This window comes from Camelina sativa, chromosome 7, assembly GCF_030686135.1.
Source record: "Camelina sativa cultivar CO46 ecotype springtype chromosome 7, ASM3068613v1".
Lineage (NCBI taxonomy): Eukaryota > Viridiplantae > Streptophyta > Magnoliopsida > Brassicales > Brassicaceae > Camelina > Camelina sativa.
Genome location: NC_141886.1, coordinates 25,446,268 through 25,469,945, shown reverse-complemented (window position 1 = coordinate 25,469,945; position 23,678 = coordinate 25,446,268). Strand labels below are relative to the sequence as shown.

The following is a 23,678-nucleotide window of genomic DNA, read 5'->3' as shown; positions in this document are numbered from 1 at the left end:
TAAATCAACTTATTCTAATAGGATAACTTAAAAAAGCAAGCGAAGTGGAGAATTTCTAAAATACCCTAAGGTTGGTTAAGAAATTGACTATTATACCCTTATTGGCCTCAGATGGCGCGATCTGATTGGTACACATAAACCCCTCAAAACCCTAAGTCCCTTTTTTGCCCACACTCTCACACTTCTTCAACCCAACATAAAACTCCATCAAGAGGAACTAGGGTTTTAGCTGATTCTCTCTTTGCGACGGAAACACAAAAAAAAGAGAGGAGAGAAGCAACCAAAGAGGAATCCCTCTCTTTCTTTGGGAATTAGGGTTTCTGGAAGTGACAATGGTCGCGGATAAGAGCAAGAAGTTGAAAATTGAAGAGAAGGTCGAAGATGAGAACTTGGAGCTAATCGATAAAGAGCTTGTTCTCTCAATTGAGAAGCTTCAGGAGATTCAAGAAAACCTCGAGAAGGTCTTTTTTATAAATCTCTTCTTTCATTCATATCTTCGTTAATTTGCTCTAATTCTCCGGATTTATCGCTTTTTTTTTTTTTTTTTGTCTATGCTCTGTATCGTGGTTAAGATTGAATGTATTCCAATTCTAATTTTACAGCTTTTACTCAAAGTTTATGTTGCTAACTTTACGGCTTTGTTGAATTTTACATGAAAGGTTGGTCTTTTTGTCTTGTTTGCTACAGATGCAAATTGAGAACGTTTTTGTGAGATTTTTGTATTTATATTATCATGTGACTGCTCTCGGCAATTAGTAGCTTCTGTAATGCCTGTAGAGAAGTTACTGGAAAGAGTACTATTTGAGAAGTTCAAGCTCAAACAACTCATAAGTACAGTTAGAAGTGTTCCTTTTTCTTCTTTTTTGTTTTCTCTGATGGTTTGTTACTTTGTTGGTTCTAGATTAACGAAAAGGCCAGTGATGAGGTCTTGGAAGTGGAGCAGAAATATAACGAGATACGGAAACCTGTCTATGACAAGCGTAACGAAATTATCCAGTCCATTCCAGACTTTTGGTTGACTGCTGTAAGTTATATATCTTATAGGTAGTTTCCAATTACTGTTTAAAACTTCCTTTACTCTTATTCACTGTCCACATGTTCGTTGTAGTTTTTGAGTCATCCAGCACTAGGTGACCTCTTGACTGAAGAAGACCAAAAGGTTTGAGCTATCTTTCGACATGATTTCAAAGATTATAATGTTGATAAAGTATCATTATATTCTGCAGTTACACCTATTATAATTCTTCATTTGGTTTCCCTGTTTTTACAGATTTTTAAGTACTTGAGCTCTCTGGAAGTGGAGGATGCCAAAGATGTGAAATCTGGATACTCTATAACTTTTGTATGTTTCTCTTTATCCATCTTAATTTACTATTCGTTTTTATTGTCTTTTCCTATTGATCTAAGAAGTTACTGGGTATTGTTAAATTGGGCATCAATCACAGAACTTCAGTTCCAACCCTTTCTTTGAGGATGCCAAACTTACGAAGACGTTTACCTTCTTTGAAGAAGGAACAACAAATATCACAGCAACTCCTATCAAGTGGAAGGAGGGCAAGGTGAATATATATATTTCTGCTTGTGCAATATAAGAAGTTTTTTACTTTATCTGTCTCACTTCGGCATTATTCTTAATGATGTTTCTCAATTATGTAGGGCTTGCCAAATGGAGTGAACCATGATGATAAGAAAGGAAACAAACGTGCATTGCCAGAGGAGAGGTATTGTTCTAGAGCCTATTAAATGATCATAGTCTTAGTGAAATTCTTGTGGTCATGGATAGATGCTGCACATGATACAAAGTTTAACTCTTTCTTATTGGTAATTGCATATGATTAACAATTTTCCTTTCATCTTTCTCTTCAGTTTCTTTACTTGGTTTACTGATGCTCAACATAAGGAAGATGCTGGGGATGAGATTCATGATGAGGTACAGGCTCCTTTACTTTCTGACTTGTTATAAGTTATAGACCGTTTTCATTATCTGCCCAATTTGAAATCGGCAATCTCCTCTTGGAGCAGGTTGCTGATATCATCAAGGAAGATCTGTGGTCCAACCCCCTCACCTACTTCAACAATGTAATCTATTCCTCAGTTAAGTTTCAGTCCTCTTTTCTGTAGATGGAAAAAGTTGCTAAAGATTTTTTAATGTACGTAGGATGCTGATGAAGAGGATTTTGATGGAGATGATGATGGTGACGAAGAGGTAAAACAATCATTTCATTGCTCCTCAAAATGCATTGATTAATTGAGTATATTAGTTATTATGAGTCACATGGTTTGTTATTGTACTACATCACTTAACCTGATAAATGTTTGAAAACTAAAATCTCTTCAGGGAGAAGAAGACGACGATGAGGACGATGAAGAGGAGGAAGATGGTGAGGAATGATGGGAGCCTAAGATAACACATTGCTGGCTTGCTTCTATAACAGATGTGTAAAGTTTGTGTTATGAGGTTCTCGATTTTAGCAATGATGAGACTAAGCTTTCTCTTTTGGAATATTTAGTTTATTTACTATATTAGCTACATTCTGTTTGTACGAACTCATCAGCCATGTCCTAAATCCTGCCATTGCTACATCTGTTTTATCTCAGTTGAGAATCACTCTTATCTTAGGTAGATTAATATGTGTGATCTATTTCAGTGAAAAGTTAGATAACTCTTGTGGCAGCCTGAACGAAGCTAGAGCCTGCAATGGAGTCTTCATGTAACAAACTAATCCAGGCTTCTCAGTCATGTCGATGTGCTCATTAGGTGTAGAGAATGTCCATGAGAAACAATGCAGTAAATTACCTAGTGCTAACGTCATCATATTGAGGCTGAGTTGTGCCGCTGGACACACCCGTCTTCCTGATCCAAACGGAAGAACCCGAAAGTCTTGACCTTTGACATCTGTTTCCTCCACAAGAAACCGCTCTGGTCTAAACTCATCTGGGTTACTCCAGTTTGCTGGATCTCGACCAATCGCCTGCACGTTGACATAAACCGTGGCTCCCTTGGGAACTCTGTACCCACCTATCTGAACTGATTCGCTGGCCTTGTGTGGAAGCATCAATGGTGTAGGAGGGTGAAGCCGGAGAGCTTCTTTGAGTACGCATTGCAGATATGGCAGCTTTGGGATATCTGTATCAGACATAAACCGTTCTGATCCAACCACGGAATCAAGCTCATTCTGCACCTTTTCTTGCACAGCAGGGCATCTGATCATCTCTGCCATTGCCCATTCAATCGTAATGGCGGTTGTGTCAGCACCTGCGGTTAACATGTTCCAGACCAGTCCCATCACAGTCTCCTCGGTCAGCTCATTCTTCTCTTTCAACGCTAATAGACTCTGAACAAAACACTTCTTGTCTCTTCCTCCGTATTCTTCATCCATTACAGCTCGTCTAAACCAGTTTTTTCTCCGAGCCATGTGCTTCATGAACACCTTGTCGCTAGTGAACCATGAGGAAACCCGTTTAAGCCAAGTTGCGTAATCAAGCATCTTGGTTGCACCAGGCAAACGAGTCTCCCTATCAACAATCGATTTAAACTCTCTTGCTTCTTTTGGTTCGAACGTTTTGCCGATCACTAATCTTGAAACAATGTTCAAAGCAACCGAACCTAGATAGGTCCTCAGCACCACCGGCTTCTGATCATCGCTCATCAAGTCGTTAAAAATAGACTTCACCACGGATCTTACTTCCATCTCTCTCATTGAGTTGAAAAACTCGATGCTTTTCAGAGAAAAAAGCTCGAGTGTACATAGTTTCCTCATTTTCACATAATGTGCTCCGTAATCAGACCAAATAAGATCGCTACCGTTCTGAGTCATTCGTGCTGTTCTGTGTCTGTTACAAAGTTGGTAGTCTTTGTCTCTCAACACTTGTTTAGCTAAGTCAGAGCTAGAGACCACGACAGCTAGCTGTGACCCTAACCACACCGATATGATCGGGCCATAAGTCTGTGACCACTCGGAGAAAGACTGTGTCCATAGTGGTTTCAGTTGATTAAGGTTTCCAACTAGAAACTGCGGTGGTGGTCCCGGCGGTATGTTGGATATCCGACGTCGTAGATTTTGTATGACGGCCGCGATTATGATAGTGATTAGTGTAATCAGTAATAAATCCATTTTGCTTCGACAAAGTGAAAAAGATTGTAATACAAGTTTGATGCATACTCACAGCGAAGTGTTTTTATTATATACACGAAATATTAAATCATTAATGAATAAGCTAATTAGACGGCACGTAGTTTAGCATGAAATTGTCATGAATTTGGTTCAGTTTTGCTTTCCCACACTAGTTGCATTTTAGTAAAATCAGTTTTGCATCCTAGTCTATATAGGCATACTCATATAGTCATATTGACTATGTTGAACTCGTAACATCATTTCTGTGTGTTTTCTAATGTTGCACACCGAGTATTCGATAAAATACCCCAACTAAGTAGTATCAAATTTCTAGATGACAACATTGCTGGTATGATTCTATTATATAGACTAGGATGTCACGCACCGGAAAGTGAAAACTTAAATGACTAACGTTGTTAATTTTGCATTTCGAGTAAAAACTTTATGGTAATTCTTTATCGGTATAATATAAAAGTCATAAATAATGACTAAGATGAATCAACCAAATTAATTAAATAAAATATTTGTTGTATATATATAAGCAAGAAAAATTGATTCAGTGACAATAATAATATTAATGATATATAAATCTAGGTTTACTATATCATATTTAGATAATTAATTTTGAAAGATATTCACATAAAAAAAAAATTAAATCATTATTCTATCAAAATTTATAAAAAAAATAATAAGAGAATCAGGGAGAAAGAGCTCATAGCTGCAATCAACTAAATTGACTAAAAGATAAATCTATGAAAAATTAGAAATCACAATTAATTATCTAAATTAATACTTGGAAGAGATGATCAATACGGGTTAGATGAAAAACGATACCAAACAAAAGTTTGATGAATGAATCAATAAATAAAACAATCCAAATTTTTTAACAAAGATAAGTGAATCAATGTTGATTAATAAATTGAAAGAAAATAATACTCAGAATTTTTTAATTTGGAGGTGTTTAACAATACTCAAAGAACAAAAACATTTTTCAAGAATAAAATTTTGGAGGTGTAAAACAAAAATGTGCAAAAACTAAAAAAATGTGAACATTGAAAGCTGAGAGTACGATGAAGAAACACAATTGTTGGATCAAAATATTGCAACTTTTAAGATCATTAACAAATCTAAACAATTAGATGAGATAATAAAACAATCTCATATGTTATATTTAAATTAACCTCTATAAGTTTGCGATAATATATAAACGTATAAATCTATTAAAAAATAGAAATTACAATCAATTACCTAGATTAATACTTGGAAGAGATGATCGATGTGGTCTAAATGGAAAACGACACCAAACAAATGTTAGATGAAGGAATCAATAAATAAAACAATCCAAAATTTTTAACAAAGATGAGTGAATCAATGTTGATTAATAAATTGAAAGAAAATCATATTCAAAAATTTTAAATTTGGAGGTGTTAAACAATACTCAATGAACAAAAACTTTTTTCAAGGTCCATAAATATATATATATATATATACAAAGAGGTGTGAAACAAAAATGTGCGAAAACTAACAAATGTGAACATTGAAAGTTGGGAGTACGACGAAGAAACACAATTGCTGGATCAAAATATTGCAACTTTTAAGATCATTAACAAATCTAAACAGTTAGATGAGATAATAAAAACAATCTCATCCGTTATATTTAAATTGATTCCTAAAAGTGAGTTTGCTATAATATATAAACATATAAATCTATGAAAAATTAGAAATCACAATCAATTACCTAGATTAATAGTTGGAAGAGATGATCGATGCTGGTATAAATGGAAAACGACACCAAACAAAGGTTAGATGAAGGAATCAATAAATAAAACAATCCAAATTTTAATGTAGATGAGTGAATCATGTTGATTAATAAATTAAAAGAAAATAATAGTCATAATTTTTAAAACTTGGAGGTGTGAAACAATACTCAAAAAAAAAAACTCTTTTCAAAGTCCATAAAATATGTATATATAAAAAAACAAAAAAGTGTGAAAATAAAGAGGTATGAAACAAAAAGGTGCGAAAACTAACAAGTGCAAACAATGAAAGCTAGGGATATGACGAAGAAACACAATTGTTGGATCAAAACATTGCAATTTTATATAAGCAAAGAGGTGTAAACAAAAAGGTGTGAAAACTAACGGGTGCCAACATGGAAAGCTGGGGGTGCAACGAAGAAACACAATTGTCGGATCGAAACTTTGCAACTTTCGAGATCATTAACAAAGGGTGAGATCATTAAAAATATAATACTCAAAGAACAAAAACTCTTTTCAAAATTCATAAAATTTTGTATATATATAAAAAACAAAAAAGTGTGAAAACAAAGAGGTGTGAAACAAAAAGGTGTGAAACAAATGGTGTGAAAACTAACAAGTGCAAACATTGAAAGCTAGGGGTACGACGAATAAACACAATTGTTGGATCAAAACATTGCAACTTTATATAAACAAAGAGGTGTAAAACAAATAGGTGTGAAAACTAACGGGTGTCAACATGGAAAGTTGGGGGTGCGACGAAGAAACACAATTGTTGGATCGAAACTTTACAACTTTTGAGATCATTAACAAAGGATGAGATCATTAATAATACTCAAAGAACAAAAACTCTTCTCAAAGTCCATAAAAATCTGTATATATATAAAAACAAAGAGTGTGAAAACAAAGAGGTGTGAAACAAAAAGGTGCGAAAACTAACAATTGCAAACATTGAAAGCAAGTGATACGACGAAGAAACACAATTGTTGGATCAAAACATTGCAACTTTATATAAACAAAGATGTGTAAAACAAAAATATGTGAAAACTAATAGGTGCCAACATGGAAATCTGGGGACGAAGAAACACAATTGTTGGATCGAAACTTTGCAACTTTTGAGATCATTAACAAAAGGTGAGATCATTTATAATACTTAAAAAACAAAAACTATTTTCAAAGTACATAAAAATATGTATATATATATATATATATAAACAAAGAGGTGTGAAAACATAAAAGTGTGAAACAAAAAAGTGTAAAAATTAATAGGTGTGATTTTTAAAAGATGAGGGTACGACGAAGAAACACAATTATTGGAAAGAAAAAAACTTGTAACTGTTGGGATCATTAATAATTTTAAACCGTTAGATAAGATAATAGAAACAATCTCATTCGTTAGATTAAAGTTGACCTCCAAAAGTGGGTTTGCTATTATATATAGATGTGTAATGTTTGTGTTTTGAGGTTGTAGTATTGGCAATGCTTATCATGAGATTTTGAGCTTTCTCCATGTGAATATATATACTCTTTAATTATCCATTTATATAAATAGCTACATGTCTCTTAGGTTTGACGACATGTTCGTTTCCATACATCATGGTCTATGGAGTTTGGTTATCTTATCTTGGTGTCTCTGGTTATTAATCTGATTTAATCTAAAGGTAAAGGTATAACTCTTGCTGCAGCTCTCGGCAAAGCTAGAGCCTGCAATGGAGTCCTCATGTTACAAAGCAATCCTGGATTCTCGCTCATGTCAATCCTCTCTCCAGGAATTGGAGAACTCCACGAGAAGCAATGCAACAAATTTCCCATCACCAATGACATCAAGTTCATGCTGAGCTGTGCTGCTGGACACATCCGTCTTCCTGATCCGAACGGAAGAACCCTGAAGTCTCGACCTTTAACATCGGTTTCCTCCTGAAGAAACCTCTCTGGTCTAAATTCATACGGGTCTCTCCAGTTTGCCGGGTCCCGCCCAATCGCTTGCACGTTGACATAAACCGTGGCTCCTTTAGGGACTTTGTAGCCACCTACCCAAACTGTTTCGCTTGCTTTGTGTGGAAGCATTAACGGTGTTGATGGGTGAAGCCGGAGAGCTTCTTTAACCACGCATTGCAGATATGGCAGTTTCGGAATATCTGATTCAGACATTAACCGTTCGGATCCAACCACGGAATCAAGCTCCTGTTGCGCCTTTTCTTGCACGGTAGGGCACTTGATCATCTCTGCCATAGCCCATTCGATAACAACCGCAGTTGTGTCAGCGCCCGCGGTTAACATGTTCCAGACTAGTGCCCCAACCGTCTCTTCGCTCAGCTCTTTCTGCTCATTCAACACAAACAATTTCCGAACAAAACCCTTGTGGTCCTCTATCGCTACATCTTCTTCCACCATTATAGCACCTCTAAACCACTTTGTTCTCCGATCCTTGTGTGCTAAGAATTCCTTATCGCTAATGAACCAAGACGAAACCCATTTGAGCCACCAGACGTGATCAAGAAGCGTCCCTGAGCCACTGAGAAGATGTTCTTTCTCAACGATCGATTTAAACTCTTTTCCTTCCTCAGACCCAAACTCTTTCCCGATCATTAGTCTTGAGATGGTGTTCAAAACAACCGCAGCTAGGTACTTCCTCACGACTAATGGTTTTCTTGCCTGGCCATCGGCTGAATTGCTCATTAAGTCCTTTAGAATCGACACAACCATCGATCTTGCTTCCATCTCTCTCAACGACCTGAAATTCTCGATGCTTTTAAGAGAGAAGAGCTCGAGTGTACAGAGTTTCCTCAGTTTTACATAATGAGGACTGTAATCAGACCAAACAAGATCGGTACCGGTCTGAGTCATCCTCGCGATCCTGTTTCGGTTAGACAATTGATGGTCTTTGTCTCTCAACACTTGTTTGGCTAAATCAGAGCTCGAGACCACAACCGTGAGCTGTGAACCTATCCACACTGATATGATGGGACCATAAGTCTCTGACCACTCCGAGAAAGAATGAGTCCAAAGTGGTTTCATTTGGTGGAGGTTTCCGATAAGAAACTTTGGTTTTGGTCCAGGCGGTATGTTGGATCTCCACCATCGTTGATAAAGCATAATGGTGGCGACGAGGATAGGGAGTAACGAAATTAGATATAGAACCATTTTTGCTTCCACAATGTGAGACAGTTAATGATATAAATTTGATGTACACATTGTAACACCTACCTTACACTGAAGTTTTATACACAAACTGTAAACATAGGAGAAAGCTTTTGAGATTTACTTACGTAAGTTTAGAGAAACACACAACTTTGGTATGGCCCCTTCGTACTCTCTCACACTTTTAGCATTTTCTGTTTACTTTTTTTTTTTTTTTTTTTTCTATTGATATTTTGGGAATTTTTGGATATAAATCTAGTAATTTGTTAAAAAAAAAAAAAATTGAGAAGCAAAAATTAAATGGAAAATAACCAAAAAAAAAAAAAAAAATTAACGCCAAACAGAGAGAGAGCTTGACGTTAATGGGGAGAGTCTGATGGAGAAAGAGTAATGGAGTTATCCCAAGAAACAAAACAAAAGGGGAAATGGCGACAGCGACGACGTCTGCGATTAGGACACCGACTTGGAGAACCGCTGTGTTATTCTGGACAGTCTCTCTCACCATCTTCTACTATCTTTTCCAAATGGGTCTTCGATATTCGCCATCTTCTTCGTCATCATCATTAGGTAAGAAATCATTTTTATCATCTTGAAGTTCTTAAAAAGGTCGTTGATTTATCAATCACTCGAAATTAAGTACCTTTTTGTATATTCTGAGATTACGATGATGTGTTAATTTTACTACCCCGATCTGATTATTAGCTAAATTGTATTTTTTTTAATGAACATGGGGTTCGTAATTGGATCATCGATGTTGACTTGCTAACAGAAGGATTCATCAGCACTGAGTGTAGTTAGTGTTACGTAAAGAACTAGTTTTTAATGTCTATGTATGTTTTTTTCCGAAGATATGTCTCTGTTTTTTGTACTCAAAGGTTTTGATTTTGCATTGGATCTTGAGCTGAACTTTGTGTTTAGGGATCAAATGGGTACTTAAATCACCGTTCTTCATTTGTTTATCCTCAGCTTAAAGAAACACTCAACATGTTTATTATTTATGAAAGCGAAAATTTGGTATGCTACTTAGCCAACATCTTTAGTGGTTCATATGCAGAACATAGTGGAATGAATATCTGATGCAAAGGGAAAATGTAGTACCTTTGTTAAGTGCTTTCTTTATCTGTGTCAAGATTGTATCTGAAGTAAATAGTTACTCATAGCAATAATAAGTCTGGTATGTTTCAGATTCCTTTGTCACCTATGTAGAGCTAAGCACAAGGTTGTATGATAAGATGGAACGGGATTTACAAGAAAATGGACCGGTCTTCCTTAAACAAGGTGAAACCTCTCAGTCATTTTCACTTTCAGATCTCTTCACACTGAAAGATGGAGAAATATCACCTGTCCTGAAGGTAGTAGAATGCTACATCTCTACTTTTACTATTGTTAGTATGGAGTAGTGGCTCTGTATAGTGAAGTTTATAATTGATTTTTGTGATAGCTAAGTATCATGTATGATTGTATTAAATATTTAGTTTGATCATATATAGGTTGCGAATCCCCCTGTGCGAGCTAATGTATTACATCTCAGCACAGAGTACTCTGTCCTAGTCTCGTGAGTGTGTAACTTGCCCCATCCACATTCTCAATGCAAATTTATCCTGTTTTCAAAATGTTCTACTTCTAAAAAGGTGTCCTTTCATGTTCTATTGCAGGAAAGCAGTAAAAGATGTGTTCAGCCCTTACTTTGAAAATAGTAAGCCTGCCGCTATTACCATATATATGAATTATATATAATGCGGGTAATTGTATTCTTCTGCTCTTACTATGGTTTTTTTTTTAGCAATCTGGTTTCAGGACTCTAAGATGTACCACTTCAGCATGTTTCATGCATCAAATCACATTTTCTCTGTTCCAGCTACTGAAGATGAGGTTTGTTGTTTTTACTTTATCATTTATCTTATCACCAGTCCACTAGAATTCTTCTCTTGTGAAGATTCTAGTCTCTGAATCACTTCTTCATTATCAGGTTGAAGGAGAAGCAGCTGCTGTTAAAGCAGTTGCTAATAAGCTTTGCCCTTTGGAGATTATCTTGGATAGAGTTTTATTAACCTCGACTGGTGTTCTTCTTGGATGTTGGAAGGTAATTTTGCTACTTTCACTTTGCCTCAACAAATGTGAGTCAGATCTCCATTTCGTCCTCCATGACAAAAACTATGCTAACAAGTTCTTTAGAAATGGCTTAATCAAATATCTGGGACTTATGCCCTGTTTCATGTTTCACCAGGTTAAGTCTGGAGATGATCCCATAACAATCCGCTCGAAACTGAGATCTGTTCTTCCACGTGCACCAGAGAAACAACTTGTAATATCTATTTCAGAAACTGTATATATCTCTCAATGAACGCAAACCACTTGTCTCTGATCCTTGTGTTTGTTTCAGTATGATGCTGCAATTTTGCATACATCATTGGCAAGGCTGCTTGGTCCACCAATATCTCCAACTAAGGCAAGTATCACTTATAGTCGACAAACTAAAGAATCCAATGTTTCAGACAATCTCCATGACTTAGTTGGATGTTTCTTTTATGTAGCAGGCTGGTTCTGACGACCATCTCCAGATTCTCCATGAGTTGGTCACAAGACTAAACAACCAAATCCGAGGATTCAAGGTAAACTCACAACAAAAGTGAAGTTTTTTCTTGACCAAGAACTGAGAAATCTCTCTGTTGATACAGGCAATAGTATCAGAGCTGTGGTATGTAGAAGAGTTTGATCTGTTGGCTCTCGCATTGGGAGGAAGAATGAAGGTTCGATCATTCCCACTCGGCTGTGCAACAAAGAGCTAATATGTAAACCGGATTGTAGTAATTTAAGAACTTATGAAACATCACTAAGTTGAAAACCATTACGTCATTATTCATGTAAATTTTCTTTAACTTATAGTGAAGATAAAATACTATGTTATAATCGAGAGTTCTTTTTAACTTCTTACGTATATCAAAACGATATTTTCTTGGAGTTATTCACATAAAAAAATAAAAAATAAATAAATACAATGTAAATTAATTTCGATAGCCGACATAAGGTTTTTTTTTTTGACATATAAAAATCAAAATTAAAAAAGGGCTATTTTCTTATGTCGACTATAGAAAAAAATCAAAGATTTGTTTTTAATTATATCATGATATTTAGGTTTTAATTTTTTTTTTGAATTTTTGATTCTGTTCCGAAAAATAATGAATGGATGTTGTGTAATTTATCTTTTTGGGTTGTTTTCCCTTTAGTTTCCGAGAGTGTTCTTGTACTCGCCGGGTTAAGTTTCCAAAAGAATTAGGGGCTGTTATTAGAGAGATGATTTCTAAATCCATATGGAATTGTAAATTGTAGAAATCAAAACACATGGATTTTGAAATAACATGTTTTATCCTTGGATTTGAATTCTTCTATTTTACACTTTCAAATCCATTCAAATCATATTGTGGATTTTAAAATCCAAAAACAATTCATTAAATGAATAATATGAGATTTTAAAAAGTATTTATAAATCATAGAACCAATAACACATAATTTTGATAAGTATTTTAAAATTAATGATTGAATAACACATAATTTTTGTTTGGATTTCCAAATCCATTAAAATCATAGATCTAATAACTTCCTCTTAATTTCTTTATTGGTATTTGTATTTTTACCTTGAAGTTATTATCAATGAATCATTCTAAAAAAAGAATAAAAGATAGCTAAACTAAATACATACAGTAGTAGTATTATGCTTACCTTTTTCGCCAAAATTTCCAAATACATAATTAAAGATAGCTAATTTCCATATTACCCAAAGAAAAAGATTACTATTTATCTTTCGTGTCAAAGTTTTAACTTTAAGCTAATTTCCATTTCTTTTTTTGTCTTGTTGGTAACAATTTCCTAAAAGCTTTGGATTATTCCAAAAACAAATAAATGGTTAGCTGCTTTTTTTCCAATTCACATCGTTTTCACACTTTTTGTTTTGACACCAATTATAAAGTTAAAAAGCTTTCAACAGGTCTACCACGCAAATCATATTCGCTCTCTTTCTCTTTCTCTTTCTCTTTCTCAATCTAATCTCTCCAGTGACTGAGTTGTGTTTTCTAGTGGAGGAAGAGTCAGATTCAAAGCCCCCAAAAAAATTCAAAGCTTGGGTGATGGGATCTGGAGCTGGAAATTTCCTCAAGGTTCTTCTCAGGAACTTCGATGTTCTTGCTGGGTAATTTGCTTATTTTTCTTCAATTTTGTCTCTAAATCAAGTTTCTCTTCTCTCTTTCTGCTTTTGCCTCTACTTCACCATTAATGAAGTCACCTAAATCTCTTTAAAGTTCCTTCCTTTTTCCGAATGAGTTCTTATATATTATACTCAAATCGTCTTAGCCTAGGGTCTAGTTTCTATTTTTTTTGGACATAACCCTAGTTTAAGTTACGAAGTTGACTGGTTGATTTCTATAAAGTTTGAATCTTTTGGAATGTTAGGAGTGAAATTTAATCACAATCTCTGGTTTTGAATTTTGTTTTGCAGGCCTGTGGTTAGTCTCGTTTATCCTCTGTAAGTTGAATTCAATATTTCCTCTGTTTTAGTTACATTGTTTTATATATGTACTGCAGAAGCTTTGATCTAATGGTCTTCCTTGTTTTTTGAATGTTTCAATGGTTTAGATATGCCTCAGTTCAAGCGATTGAAACTCAGTCTCACGCTGATGACAAACAATGGCTAACATATTGGGTTCTTTATTCTCTACTTACACTCATCGAGCTCACATTTGCCAAACTCATCGAGTGGTAAGAATTCGATGATGATTCATTCAGAGCCATTTAGTCATAACCAGAAACAAGTCAATCCTTTTGTCTGACAATGTTATTGTTGTGTAATCAGGTTACCGATATGGTCATACATGAAGCTGATCTTGACTTGCTGGCTTGTTATTCCTTACTTCAGCGGCGCTGCTTATGTCTATGAACATTTTGTGAGGCCTGTCTTTGTTAACCCACAGAGCATTAATATTTGGTATGTGCCTAAGACGATGGATTTCTTCAGAAAGCCAGACGACGTGTTAACAGCTGCTGAGAAGTACATTGCTGAGAATGGACCTGATGCTTTCGAGAAGATCTTAAGCCGGGTATGTGGTTTTATTCTACTAGATCTCTTCTTCTTATTTATAAATTGTGATCCTTTTTTTTACTTAGATATCTCTTTTCTCGCAGGCCGATAAATCAAGATATAAGCATGAACATGAAAGTTATGAAACGATGTATGGTGAGGGTTATCAGTACTAAGACAGCTTGAAAAAAGCTATTAATATTTTAGAATGTGTGAAGCAAGTTTCATGTCTTTGATGTTGTTTGTCTTGCTCTTAATTTTGTGGATCTCTGTCGTGTAAAAAAGCCTGATAATTAAGTGAAGACGCTTTATTCTCAAACGTTTCCTATGTTTCCTTTAAATCTGTTATCTATGCATCATATTTCAAGCTTTCAACAAAGTACTTAATCATGTTTTGCTATATTGAAGAATGAGAAGAGATATAAGCAGTTTTAAGAAACTTTTTTTTTTCTTTCTCAAATCTAACATCATTAAATCAGAAAGACTCAAAACTGTTATGCCAAACTTGTAAAATGTTAACTCTATAAATCTATGTCTTCCAGAAGAAAAGAAAAAAAAATGAAAAGATTATTTCTGTACTCTATAAATCTTTCAAAATTTATTAGAAAAGAAGTTACAATGGAACCAAATTACAATATAAGATGTTGAGAGACAAGCCAAACTTGTTCAAATTTATTGGAAACTTTTTCAGTTCCAGTTTTATGCCTGAACAACAACAATAATCCCACAAAGACAAAGAAGGAAACAGAGAGACTCTCTTTTGACCCCAATCATGAAAAGAAGAAGAAACCCCCCCACCCAAACTGTTTGAAAACAAAACAAGAAAGAAGAAAAATAAAAACCTCTGATAAAGAAGTCAATAGCTTTGAAATGCCTCTCTCTCTCAAGTCCTCTTCATCAACATCCCATCACCGCACAGTTATACACAAAGTTTTCCGACGGCTTAGAAGCAAGAACTCTCCAATGCAGTTCTGCTCCTTCGCCTGGGACACAAGCATTGATCTCTATGAACCCTCCTCCTATTGCCCTAGGCCCTCCAACCACCACTAACTGATCACCACATGCTCTAAACGCCATTCCCCAACCGTTCATCGAAGAAGCCCTCTCTGGCAAACTCCCCACTTTATTCCATACATTAAGCCTTTTGTCATACCTCCGCACCTCTTGCAGCGCGTAATTCGCAGCATAGAGCTCGTCTTTTACAACTGCTAGAAGCGGTGGCGCCGCTGAAGCAGCCGTTGCAGCGGCAGTCTCTTGCGCTTGATCTCCTCCACCTCCATTGCTTCTTTCCGGTAACATGTCAGGTATCAGTGTCCATGTCCTCTTCTTCAGATCATAGACTTCACCGCACATCAGCATCTTCGAGTTCCCCTCTCCGATACCTCCGAGACAATAAAAATTCCCGTCCATGAACACGCTCGAGCACATTTTCCTCGCCTTATTCATGCTTGGAAGTACAGTCCATTCCCCGGTTTCCGAGTTATAAAGCTCAGCTGAGCTCAATATCTGACCACGAGGGTCACATCCTCCAGCTACAACCGCGATCTCGCCTAGACTCGCTGATCCAAACAAGCACCTCGGGACATTCATTTGCATACCTGATGTCCATGCATTGGTCAAGATACTATACCTGTAAATCACATTTGACATGATCTCTTTACCGAAAACAAGAAGCTCGGTGCCAACCGCAAGAGACTCTTTATCAGAACGCATGAAACACACGTTGAATGTCATTTTCGGTACACGTAACCAGCGGTCTCCATTTGGATCATAAGCTTCCCATTCCAAAGGCCTACAAGAAAAGTAAATCCAATGCTCCACAATACCCTTAGCCCGTCTCAGCCTATACAACTCGCTATCCTTAATAAGCGAGCGGAAGGTTTTATTGGTGGAGGCAATGGACCCGAAATCAGACAAGGAGCAGTGAGCCAAGCAGTTGAGAAGTGCGTTATGATCAAGCCGAGTTATCGGTGGACCACTTTGCTGACTCTGGTTAGACCTCTGGTAGGTTGTTTTAGCAAGCTGGAGAATATCAGTAATCTTGTCAGATTCATCAACCCGTAACATTTTCTTAACAGAGCTTCCTCCACTTTCGTCGATATCATCATCCAAGAACCGTTTCCTTAGGGAGAGCTGACGCACACAGTGTGCGTTATAAATCCACTTGCTCTCTTCCTCACATGAAGATGGTAAATCTCTTGACACTAGATAAATCGGAGCCTCCAACATGATGATGGATATGGATGGATGCTAAGACAAAGAAACAAACCAATCCCATCTCAGAAACAATAAGATTAAATCAAACCACACGCATTATGACATTTTTTACACAGTGAGTGTGATCTTTGTCAAAAACATATCAATGAATGATCCATCATCAATCAAAATCATCGCCGCCACGCCAGAGTAAGATAAAAAAAGTACAATTCTTGAGATTAAGATTTTTTTCTAATTAAGCAAAAAAAAAAAGCCAGTCATCATTAGACTCCTCTCTCTCCACAAAAACAGATTTTGGTTGGTCGAAATCGTAATTACGATCAGGATCCAAAAAAAAAAAAAAAACAAACTTTCACAATCAGGAAACATGCAAAAGCTACCTATTGGATCAAACGGACAAAGCTGAGAGATTCAAGAACACCCAATAAATATATATATATATATATAAATCACATATCATCATCGGATCTCAAGTTCGATTTAAAAAAAAAAAAAAAAAAACTGAAACAAAGAGTTAAGTAAAATCAATCTCACCAGAGTTAATTATCGAAGAAGAATAAATCCCAGATTCCTCGATAAATTCGTCAAGCAGAGTCGATTTAAAGATCTGACATTTATAAGAAATCCAGACAAAAAAAAAAACCCCAAACTTTAGATTCCAATGATTTCAACAAAAAAAATTCAGACAAGAATTTAAAAAAAAAAACTGAAACAGAGTATGTGTAAAGCTCTCAACCTATGGATGATGATAATATTGCATCTTCGCATTCCGGCTTCACATTTTTAGCTGAATTGGTACCATATTTGAGCTGTGATTTTGCATTTTTTTATTTTTTTATTTTTTTTTTTATTTTTGGATTAAAGAAAGATGCACGAATGAACCAGTGGTGGATTTATATACATATAAAAATTGAAGAATGAATGAATAAAAGCTGATGAAATATTTTTTTTTATTCTTTATACTAATTTTATAAGTAAAGTATATTACTCGGATCGTATTCATAGGAGAGAAGAGCGGAAGGGTAGTTTCGGTATTTTATGTTTAGAGTCGACGGACGACGCCGTTTGCCACTTAACGGCTGATTCTTAGCTCTTTTGCACGTGTTTCTGCTTCGGACAACTAAAGGCTTCTTTCTTTCTTTTCTTTCTTTGCTTCTTCACGTTTATGTATTTTGTTTTTGGATTTTAACCTAATCCAATTTGAATTTTTTTTTAATACTACTTTATTTTCTTTAACATAAACAAACATCTTTATCTTCTTTATATATAAAAAAAGATGATATAAACCAGAAGTATGATGTGGATGGTTTATATTTGCGTCTTGTGATTGCAGTTAAAGAACATATGTTCCTAGTTGATTATGTTGAATTTTTCAAAAAGAAGTAGTTTTGCATTTGAGTCGAAACTACGATTCATCACTTCTTTTTTTTAATTAGCAACAGGTTTCGGACCTAGGCCCGTACATCCTCTCGAACCAGGGATCAAAGTATTTTATATGGTCCCCTCTTAAACCTTGTTTCTCGAACTAGCGATCTCTAGACTTTTGTAACTCTTTAATTGAAAATTGTCGAATAATAATTTATAGTAGTAACATTTTTTTACGAGTTAGCTGCGGAATTAGGAAAGAAACATATACTTAAAGAGTGTCCCTCCGATAGTATGGGAACAAAAAGGGATAAATTTTTTAGTAACAGAAAAATAGTCCATAGAATTTTGAAGAAGTGATAGGAAAAACATATTGGATCATCAACATGCATTTTATAAAGACATAAGGCATATAAATGTTTATAAGTTGCATTTCTGAAATTACAGAAATTTGAAATATCATTTTTTTTTAAAACCAAACGATCAAAGTTATTATGAAAATAAAAACTGAAGACGAGTAAAACAGAGAACGTAATTCAAAAGAAAAAGGTTCATATTAGTCGAATTTCAGTATTCGAGCGTAACCAATCAGGAGTTTTTTTTTTTTTTTTTGCTAAAAGGCTTAACCAATCAGGAGTTTGGGATCAAAAGTTAAAAGGTCTTCAGGCCCATTTAGTTTGTAAATCCCAACCTGCTAACTTCCTATAGTAATGGGCCAGAATTGCTGTAACTGTGGTTGAGTTATTGAGTTATTAATAATTTGATATAAACTAATTTACTATAGCGCTTAACTCCTTTATTCTCTCTTTTTGAAGAAAAAAAATGTTCATCTTGTTTCTCCTGTAAGCTAAAGTATTCTATAGATGTAGGTAGCAGTAGAGCCATATATTGTATGTGATTAACTGAGAATATTCTGTAACGTATAGCATCTTCATGATCTACTCTATGTTTATCAATATATCATTATCAAAAAGGATTATTATGCTATATTATTTGATGACCCACCACTTGTAATTTTAATTATGACTTAATAAGCTTAGGATATAGGAATAGGACCACACTTTTTTCTGTTAAAAGATTATATCAATGCGCGACAAAACCTTCTTTTTTTTTTCTCCTTACTAGAAAGAGAGATATGGATACGCGAGAATGGAGTGATGAGTATATACTTTACCCCCACACGAGTTAGTCTGTGTACATGGAACCTCCTCATGCAACTACTTTTCTTTCGTATCATGGGACCACATAATAAAGTTTCTGACGCTAATTACAATCATTAAACATAATCGTGGAGATTAATTATTGGATTAAGGTAATCACTTTAAAATTGCAAATTGCGAAGGGAAAGAACCTTAGACGATGGTGGACGTTGTCTTCGTCTTATTATTAAAGTGCTGACAAACTTAGGTTTTAAGTACCAAGTTGTAACATAGAAACGAATCTGCATGACGTAGAGCGACCAAGTTTTGATTTGTGTTGTTTAGATCAGACACGTTAAAACCAGCAACTTACTGTCTTGGTTTTGGTTGTTTAATAAGAAAAAAAAATCATATGGTGACCGATTAGAATGTGCAAGAGGTATATCCTTTTAGGGAAAGTTTTATATTTCGAATCACAACGCATGATTCCATAAAGCTATATCGTCAATATTTATAATATTGCGTTTATATCTATATATATTTTGTAGAGTGTAAACTCACCAGGCCTAGCTAAGTTTAGGTAGCGGTTTCACCTCGATTGTTTATTTTTATTTGTGTAAATTCATTTGTTAGTTATAATTTCTAAACGTAAATTCCATGCATTTAATTTGTATAGCATTTAATTTGCGTCTGCATATAAAACTATATGTTTAATTTGTATAGCATTTGCGTCTGCATATAAAACTATCTTCAAATAAAAGTGGTTTTAGGCTTTTTATACATACAAACTAGCGAAGATTATGAATATTGTGTGTGCAGCTAAAAACCTAAAAATATATCAAAACTTGCTGTATAGTACATTAGTTATGGCCGCATTAGCCAAATGAGATCAACTATACATCTAACCCACATTCTCAAACCTATGATATCGAATGACGATCCACAACAACACATCTCCTCAAAATATCTAGGATTGGATAATATATACAGTAACACAAGTTCCACTAATACTCAAAAAAAAAAACATTAAAATTGTTAAATACAAGACGTAAATAATGCTGAAATTCCTTCTCAATAGAATGAATTAACAGTGGAATTACCTTGTTTGTTCTGTCTTCTTCATCGTCAACGCATTGGAAGGAGAGAAGATGCTTTTGTGGGTTTGATTAATTTTCACGTGCAAAACCAAAATTTATAGGCTTTTGGGACTCATCCTAACTCATAAAACTCATGATCGCATTCTATAAATGGATCGGAGTGTGCCCTTTCAACCTTCATATTAAGTTCAAACTATTCGCCACATTACAGTTTAAATTATTGATCGATAAATACTATAAAGAGCTAAACAAATTAGTACATGAGCCTCAAAAATTATGCTGTTATAGGTGATTATTCTTTTGTTTTAAAATAATTTGATTTTAATAATATGGTATAAGTACGAGTAAACATATATATATATATAGCTGGATCACGTTTTTCTAGCAATACTATACGATTGAGCTTGTTTGGTCGGTGTCGTTGTGGAGAGAGAGACCACCTGAGCTAAACTAAGGACTAAATGTAGATCGTAGTTTATTTAAGCATCTTTGAATAATTTATATGTGATTCTAAATTTATAATCTCATCTATTAATATAGAGGTCTAGATAGAAAACTTAAATCACCATAATTACTTATATTGATTATTAACGATAAACGTAAAAATTGTCAAATAATGCGCTAATCACCATTTTTGATGTGTTTAATGTTTGTAATGAAATAAGCAAATACGTTTTTTTGAAATGTGTAAATAGATCAAGTGTCATTACTCATTAGTAGTTCAATTGACAAAGTATCTCATGTAAATTATAGAGATCGTTAATTAGAGTGGTATTTAAAAAAAAAACTATATAAAATATTTAATTTTTGTTCCAATAAAATGTATATGGAACTAAACTTTAAATCTCTTTATACCTTTAAATCTTTTAGTTATTAAAAAATAGACAATTGGCCAAAAAATGTATAAATGATACAGTAGAAAAATTATTCATCACTCATCAAATTTAAATAATATTATTAATTTCCTTTTACTGAAATTTTGTAATATACTTAATTCAACATCGATGCTTTATTGTATAGTAGAACAGAAAAAAGCACTAGTTAAAAACAGAGGAGAGAACAAGACAAACTTATAAGCAGCAAAACGAATAAAACAAACGGATTTGAAGTTCTTAAAAACTAAAAAACAAAGAAGACTGTAATAAGAATAGAATGCTCGGGAAATAAAGCTTAATGTTCGCTGTCGATTGATTAGCGATCATGTGCCGCGAGAGACACGCTGACCACAAATTTAACACATCTGAGCTCTTTGTTTATTGGTTTCTTAATAAGATATTAACACTCAAAGCAAATCTTATTTTCTATATTAAAGAAAACATACAATTAGATCTTATCTCTCTAATGTAATCAATTCTAAATATATCTATTGATTGCTTTGGTTGACCTTGTATATCTATTTTAAGCTCACCCGCTATTATAATTCCAAGTCTCCTATTCAAACTTTTTATCTCTAGATATTCTTAGTTCTCTCGTCATGTTCATGTTCAATCCTATCCACGAGATATATCATATTTGTTGGATGATTTGATATAGAATTATCGAGAAGACTCTAACTTTTTTTCATTATCTTTCTAATTAATTCCTGTGAAATAATTTAATTTATCTTTGGAAAACGTTTTAAAACTATGCCTGATATGCTTTATCATAAACTAAACTATGCTTGATCTTAATTGGCTCTCCTAGATGTAGAAGAACAAACTTGGTGAGAAGACCTTCATGTAAAGAATGGAAAACACGAAGAAGATAATAAATTCGTTTGGCTGATCTTAATTGCTTACCACTAGACTACCAAAAACATTTGATGATCTTAGAAACGTTTTGATATAATTGATTATCGCTAATACTAGTATATACCGTTTCAAAACTGATGGTGGTGTTAGGAGTACATTTTCTTGTCGCTAAATCTCTACTTCTTTTTTCACCATCATCTTATCGCCAGTTTTTTTTTATCTTTTTACCGTTTGAATGAGTGATAATGGAGTTGAGTTTGTACTATACAGCAGTACAACGAAGTTCTTCTAGAAGGTTTTACTGAAAAGGGTCGCTTCTTTTCAACATACAAGGAATTTTGCATTTAATGAATCAAAAGTATATTGCATTGCCATATATTTCTCCAATGTATTAAAATCTGAGATTTTGTGTTTCGTCCTCCACAGCTCACTCTTCGAGTTTACATTTTTTCTTGTCGTGGTCTACTTCATCTTTTTGAAACACAATTCCTTAATTTCTTCGCTTATTTTAACTACAAAAAATGTAGTTTTACTATACAAGAATTTGTATTTTTCAGGCTCAGAACTAGAAGGATGTCAGAGTTATCATAAACAACGCGTAAAAGTATGAAGTTGGTTACCTTTTTTCCCTGCAAACTTTTTGTTCTACCATAGTATAAAAGTTACAAAGAAAAAAAATGTGGTAGATATATGGATTGATGTCAAAGCAAAAATATATAAACGATTTCTGTGTATCGATACGTGCAAGTTGATACATTTTCCTTACGTTTCTAAATTATATGTAAAACTTTGTTAAAATATTATCTAGCATAGTGATTAAATGCTTTTAGTGAAGAGTTCAATATATACTTTAAATCTGTTTCCTTTTTCTATTCTTGTTCATCATAATGATTTTCTGTTTTCTGTCTTTTAATGAAACAATAATTTCAAAATTAATTAAATAGTATATTTATCTTAATTTAGGCCAATGAGTTTCTAAATAGGGGCCCTGGATACGTTTTTTTGTGGTGCAGCAAATTAGTGCATAATAAATAACAATGAGCCGCTGATGAAGTGTTCAACGTCGGTCGGTGTAAGGGTACGTGCCTCCCGAAATGCCACGTGTGTGTTGTTGATCAAAGAACATGGGCGTGTGTGTGATCCCTTGACCAGTCAAATCACTCTTACTTTGGCACTTTCCTTTATACACACACCTTTGTATATACGTAGACACATCATCATTTGTTCTACGTATAAGCTATGCAATTTCGGCATTCCTAATAATTCTGTGGGTATATGTTTTGAAACGTCGTAATTATTGATGAGCTGTGTGTGTGTGTTTGGTTGATGAGCTTCTCTTTTAAACAAGTGATTAGACATGTACTTAATATATCTCTAAATTTGCTATGAATATATCTAATTTATCCATATTTACAAAAAGAAACAAAATTATGAATTAAAAATGTTTTAATAAGGTCGAACATTTTTTTCTTAGTTTGTATGAAAATATAAACACAAGAGTCTTATACAAAAATACTAAAGCAGAGGAAATTTGTTTATCTCACATTTATAAAATAAATTATGAAGTTCATAATTATTTACAAGCATATCATTGACATTAATTATTAATTTATTTATTTATTTAATTAATTAATATTAAGTTTCTATTTTTGAAAACAAGATTTCCCATCCTAAATAAATTTCCAAAACAATTAGAACCACTCTCTTTAACATTAAGTATTAAATTTATAATTAATTTAATTAATATTAAGTTTCCAATTTTACAAAACAATATTTTTTCCATACACAAATTTCCTAAACAATCGGCCTAATCAATAAATGAATTGATTTTCGATATTGGAGGAGTATCCGTGGCCGAGATTTTTTTGATCTCATCGCGTTGATCTCAACGTATTTAAAACTAACTTTTACTTTCACCGGTTTCATATGATGAGTTTTTGAAGATTAAATTTTTTTAAATATATTGTCTGACCCGCCTAGCATGGCGGATTTGGACTATAGAACTAACAGTAAAACTATTTGTTTATCTCATATATAATATGATTT

General features: G+C 34.1%; 5 protein-coding genes and 1 pseudogene across 9 annotated transcripts; 3 read left to right on the top strand and 3 right to left on the bottom strand.

The window, feature by feature from the left end:
• The first annotated feature begins 153 nt into the window (after nucleotides 1-153).
• On the top strand, nucleotides 154-2,583 carry LOC104702185 (NAP1-related protein 1). Its single transcript, XM_010418012.3, has 10 exons — nucleotides 154-461; nucleotides 902-1,024; nucleotides 1,109-1,159; nucleotides 1,271-1,342; nucleotides 1,446-1,559; nucleotides 1,657-1,721; nucleotides 1,867-1,930; nucleotides 2,023-2,079; nucleotides 2,159-2,206; nucleotides 2,339-2,583. Exons 1-10 carry the CDS (start codon nucleotides 333-335, stop codon nucleotides 2,390-2,392), a joined length of 777 nt encoding a protein of 258 aa, XP_010416314.2. The 5' UTR covers nucleotides 154-332; the 3' UTR covers nucleotides 2,393-2,583.
• Nucleotides 2,496-4,156, bottom strand: LOC104702186 (cytochrome P450 98A9). Its single transcript, XM_010418013.3, has one exon. It carries the CDS (start codon nucleotides 4,113-4,115, stop codon nucleotides 2,640-2,642), a length of 1,476 nt encoding a protein of 491 aa, XP_010416315.1. The 5' UTR covers nucleotides 4,116-4,156; the 3' UTR covers nucleotides 2,496-2,639.
• A 3,218-nt stretch (nucleotides 4,157-7,374) lies between these two features.
• Nucleotides 7,375-9,296, bottom strand: LOC104702181 (cytochrome P450 98A8 pseudogene; annotated as a pseudogene). The gene has a single exon (XR_015561113.1). The product of XR_015561113.1 is annotated as a cytochrome P450 98A8 pseudogene (transcript).
• Nucleotides 9,292-11,925, top strand: LOC104702180 (uncharacterized). 4 transcript variants are annotated; one of them, XM_010418009.2, is made up of 10 exons: nucleotides 9,292-9,580; nucleotides 10,199-10,365; nucleotides 10,504-10,568; nucleotides 10,669-10,709; nucleotides 10,797-10,885; nucleotides 10,983-11,096; nucleotides 11,241-11,318; nucleotides 11,397-11,462; nucleotides 11,551-11,625; nucleotides 11,692-11,925. In XM_010418009.2, exons 1-10 carry the CDS (start codon nucleotides 9,439-9,441, stop codon nucleotides 11,800-11,802), a joined length of 948 nt encoding a protein of 315 aa, XP_010416311.1. In that variant the 5' UTR covers nucleotides 9,292-9,438; the 3' UTR covers nucleotides 11,803-11,925. The 4 variants fall into 4 exon arrangements, with proteins under 4 accessions (XP_010416311.1, XP_010416310.1, XP_087313133.1 ...); XM_010418008.2 differs by having other exon boundaries at nucleotides 9,298-9,580; nucleotides 11,548-11,625; XM_087457007.1 differs by having other exon boundaries at nucleotides 9,298-9,580; nucleotides 10,504-10,572.
• A 1,009-nt stretch (nucleotides 11,926-12,934) lies between these two features.
• On the top strand, nucleotides 12,935-14,403 carry LOC104702179 (HVA22-like protein a). The gene is made up of 5 exons (XM_010418007.3): nucleotides 12,935-13,199; nucleotides 13,506-13,532; nucleotides 13,643-13,765; nucleotides 13,860-14,103; nucleotides 14,189-14,403. Exons 1-5 carry the CDS (start codon nucleotides 13,138-13,140, stop codon nucleotides 14,258-14,260), a joined length of 528 nt encoding a protein of 175 aa, XP_010416309.1. The 5' UTR covers nucleotides 12,935-13,137; the 3' UTR covers nucleotides 14,261-14,403.
• Nucleotides 14,404-14,654: 251 nt separating this feature from the next.
• Nucleotides 14,655-17,275, bottom strand: LOC104702178 (F-box/kelch-repeat protein At1g74510). The gene is made up of 3 exons (XM_010418006.3): nucleotides 17,038-17,275; nucleotides 16,836-16,908; nucleotides 14,655-16,334 (listed from the first exon to the last, which is right to left on the bottom strand). The coding sequence occupies exon 3, from the start codon at nucleotides 16,311-16,313 to the stop codon at nucleotides 14,982-14,984; it is 1,332 nt and encodes a 443-aa protein (XP_010416308.2). The 5' UTR covers nucleotides 16,314-16,334; nucleotides 16,836-16,908; nucleotides 17,038-17,275; the 3' UTR covers nucleotides 14,655-14,981.
• Nucleotides 17,276-23,678: the final 6,403 nt, after the last annotated feature.

Bases quoted from the DNA above. Each gene is read 5' to 3' on its own strand.
- LOC104702185 (XM_010418012.3), top strand. From the start codon at position 333: ATGGTCGCGGATAAGAGCAAGAAGTTGAAAATTGAAGAGAAGGTCGAA. The intron at 1,722-1,866 runs GTATTGTTCTAG...CTTTCTCTTCAG, and splicing joins CGTGCATTGCCAGAGGAGAG to TTTCTTTACTTGGTTTACTG. The intron at 1,931-2,022 runs GTACAGGCTCCT...CTCTTGGAGCAG, and splicing joins GGGATGAGATTCATGATGAG to GTTGCTGATATCATCAAGGA.
- LOC104702186 (XM_010418013.3), bottom strand. From the start codon at position 4,115: ATGGATTTATTACTGATTACACTAATCACTATCATAATCGCGGCCGTC.
- LOC104702180 (XM_010418008.2), top strand. From the start codon at position 9,439: ATGGCGACAGCGACGACGTCTGCGATTAGGACACCGACTTGGAGAACC. The intron at 10,366-10,503 runs GTAGTAGAATGC...GATCATATATAG, and splicing joins AAATATCACCTGTCCTGAAG to GTTGCGAATCCCCCTGTGCG. The intron at 10,569-10,668 runs GTGAGTGTGTAA...GTTCTATTGCAG, and splicing joins GAGTACTCTGTCCTAGTCTC to GAAAGCAGTAAAAGATGTGT.
- LOC104702179 (XM_010418007.3), top strand. From the start codon at position 13,138: ATGGGATCTGGAGCTGGAAATTTCCTCAAGGTTCTTCTCAGGAACTTC. The intron at 13,533-13,642 runs GTAAGTTGAATT...TCAATGGTTTAG, and splicing joins GTTAGTCTCGTTTATCCTCT to ATATGCCTCAGTTCAAGCGA. The intron at 13,766-13,859 runs GTAAGAATTCGA...TTGTGTAATCAG, and splicing joins TTTGCCAAACTCATCGAGTG to GTTACCGATATGGTCATACA.
- LOC104702178 (XM_010418006.3), bottom strand. From the start codon at position 16,313: ATGTTGGAGGCTCCGATTTATCTAGTGTCAAGAGATTTACCATCTTCA.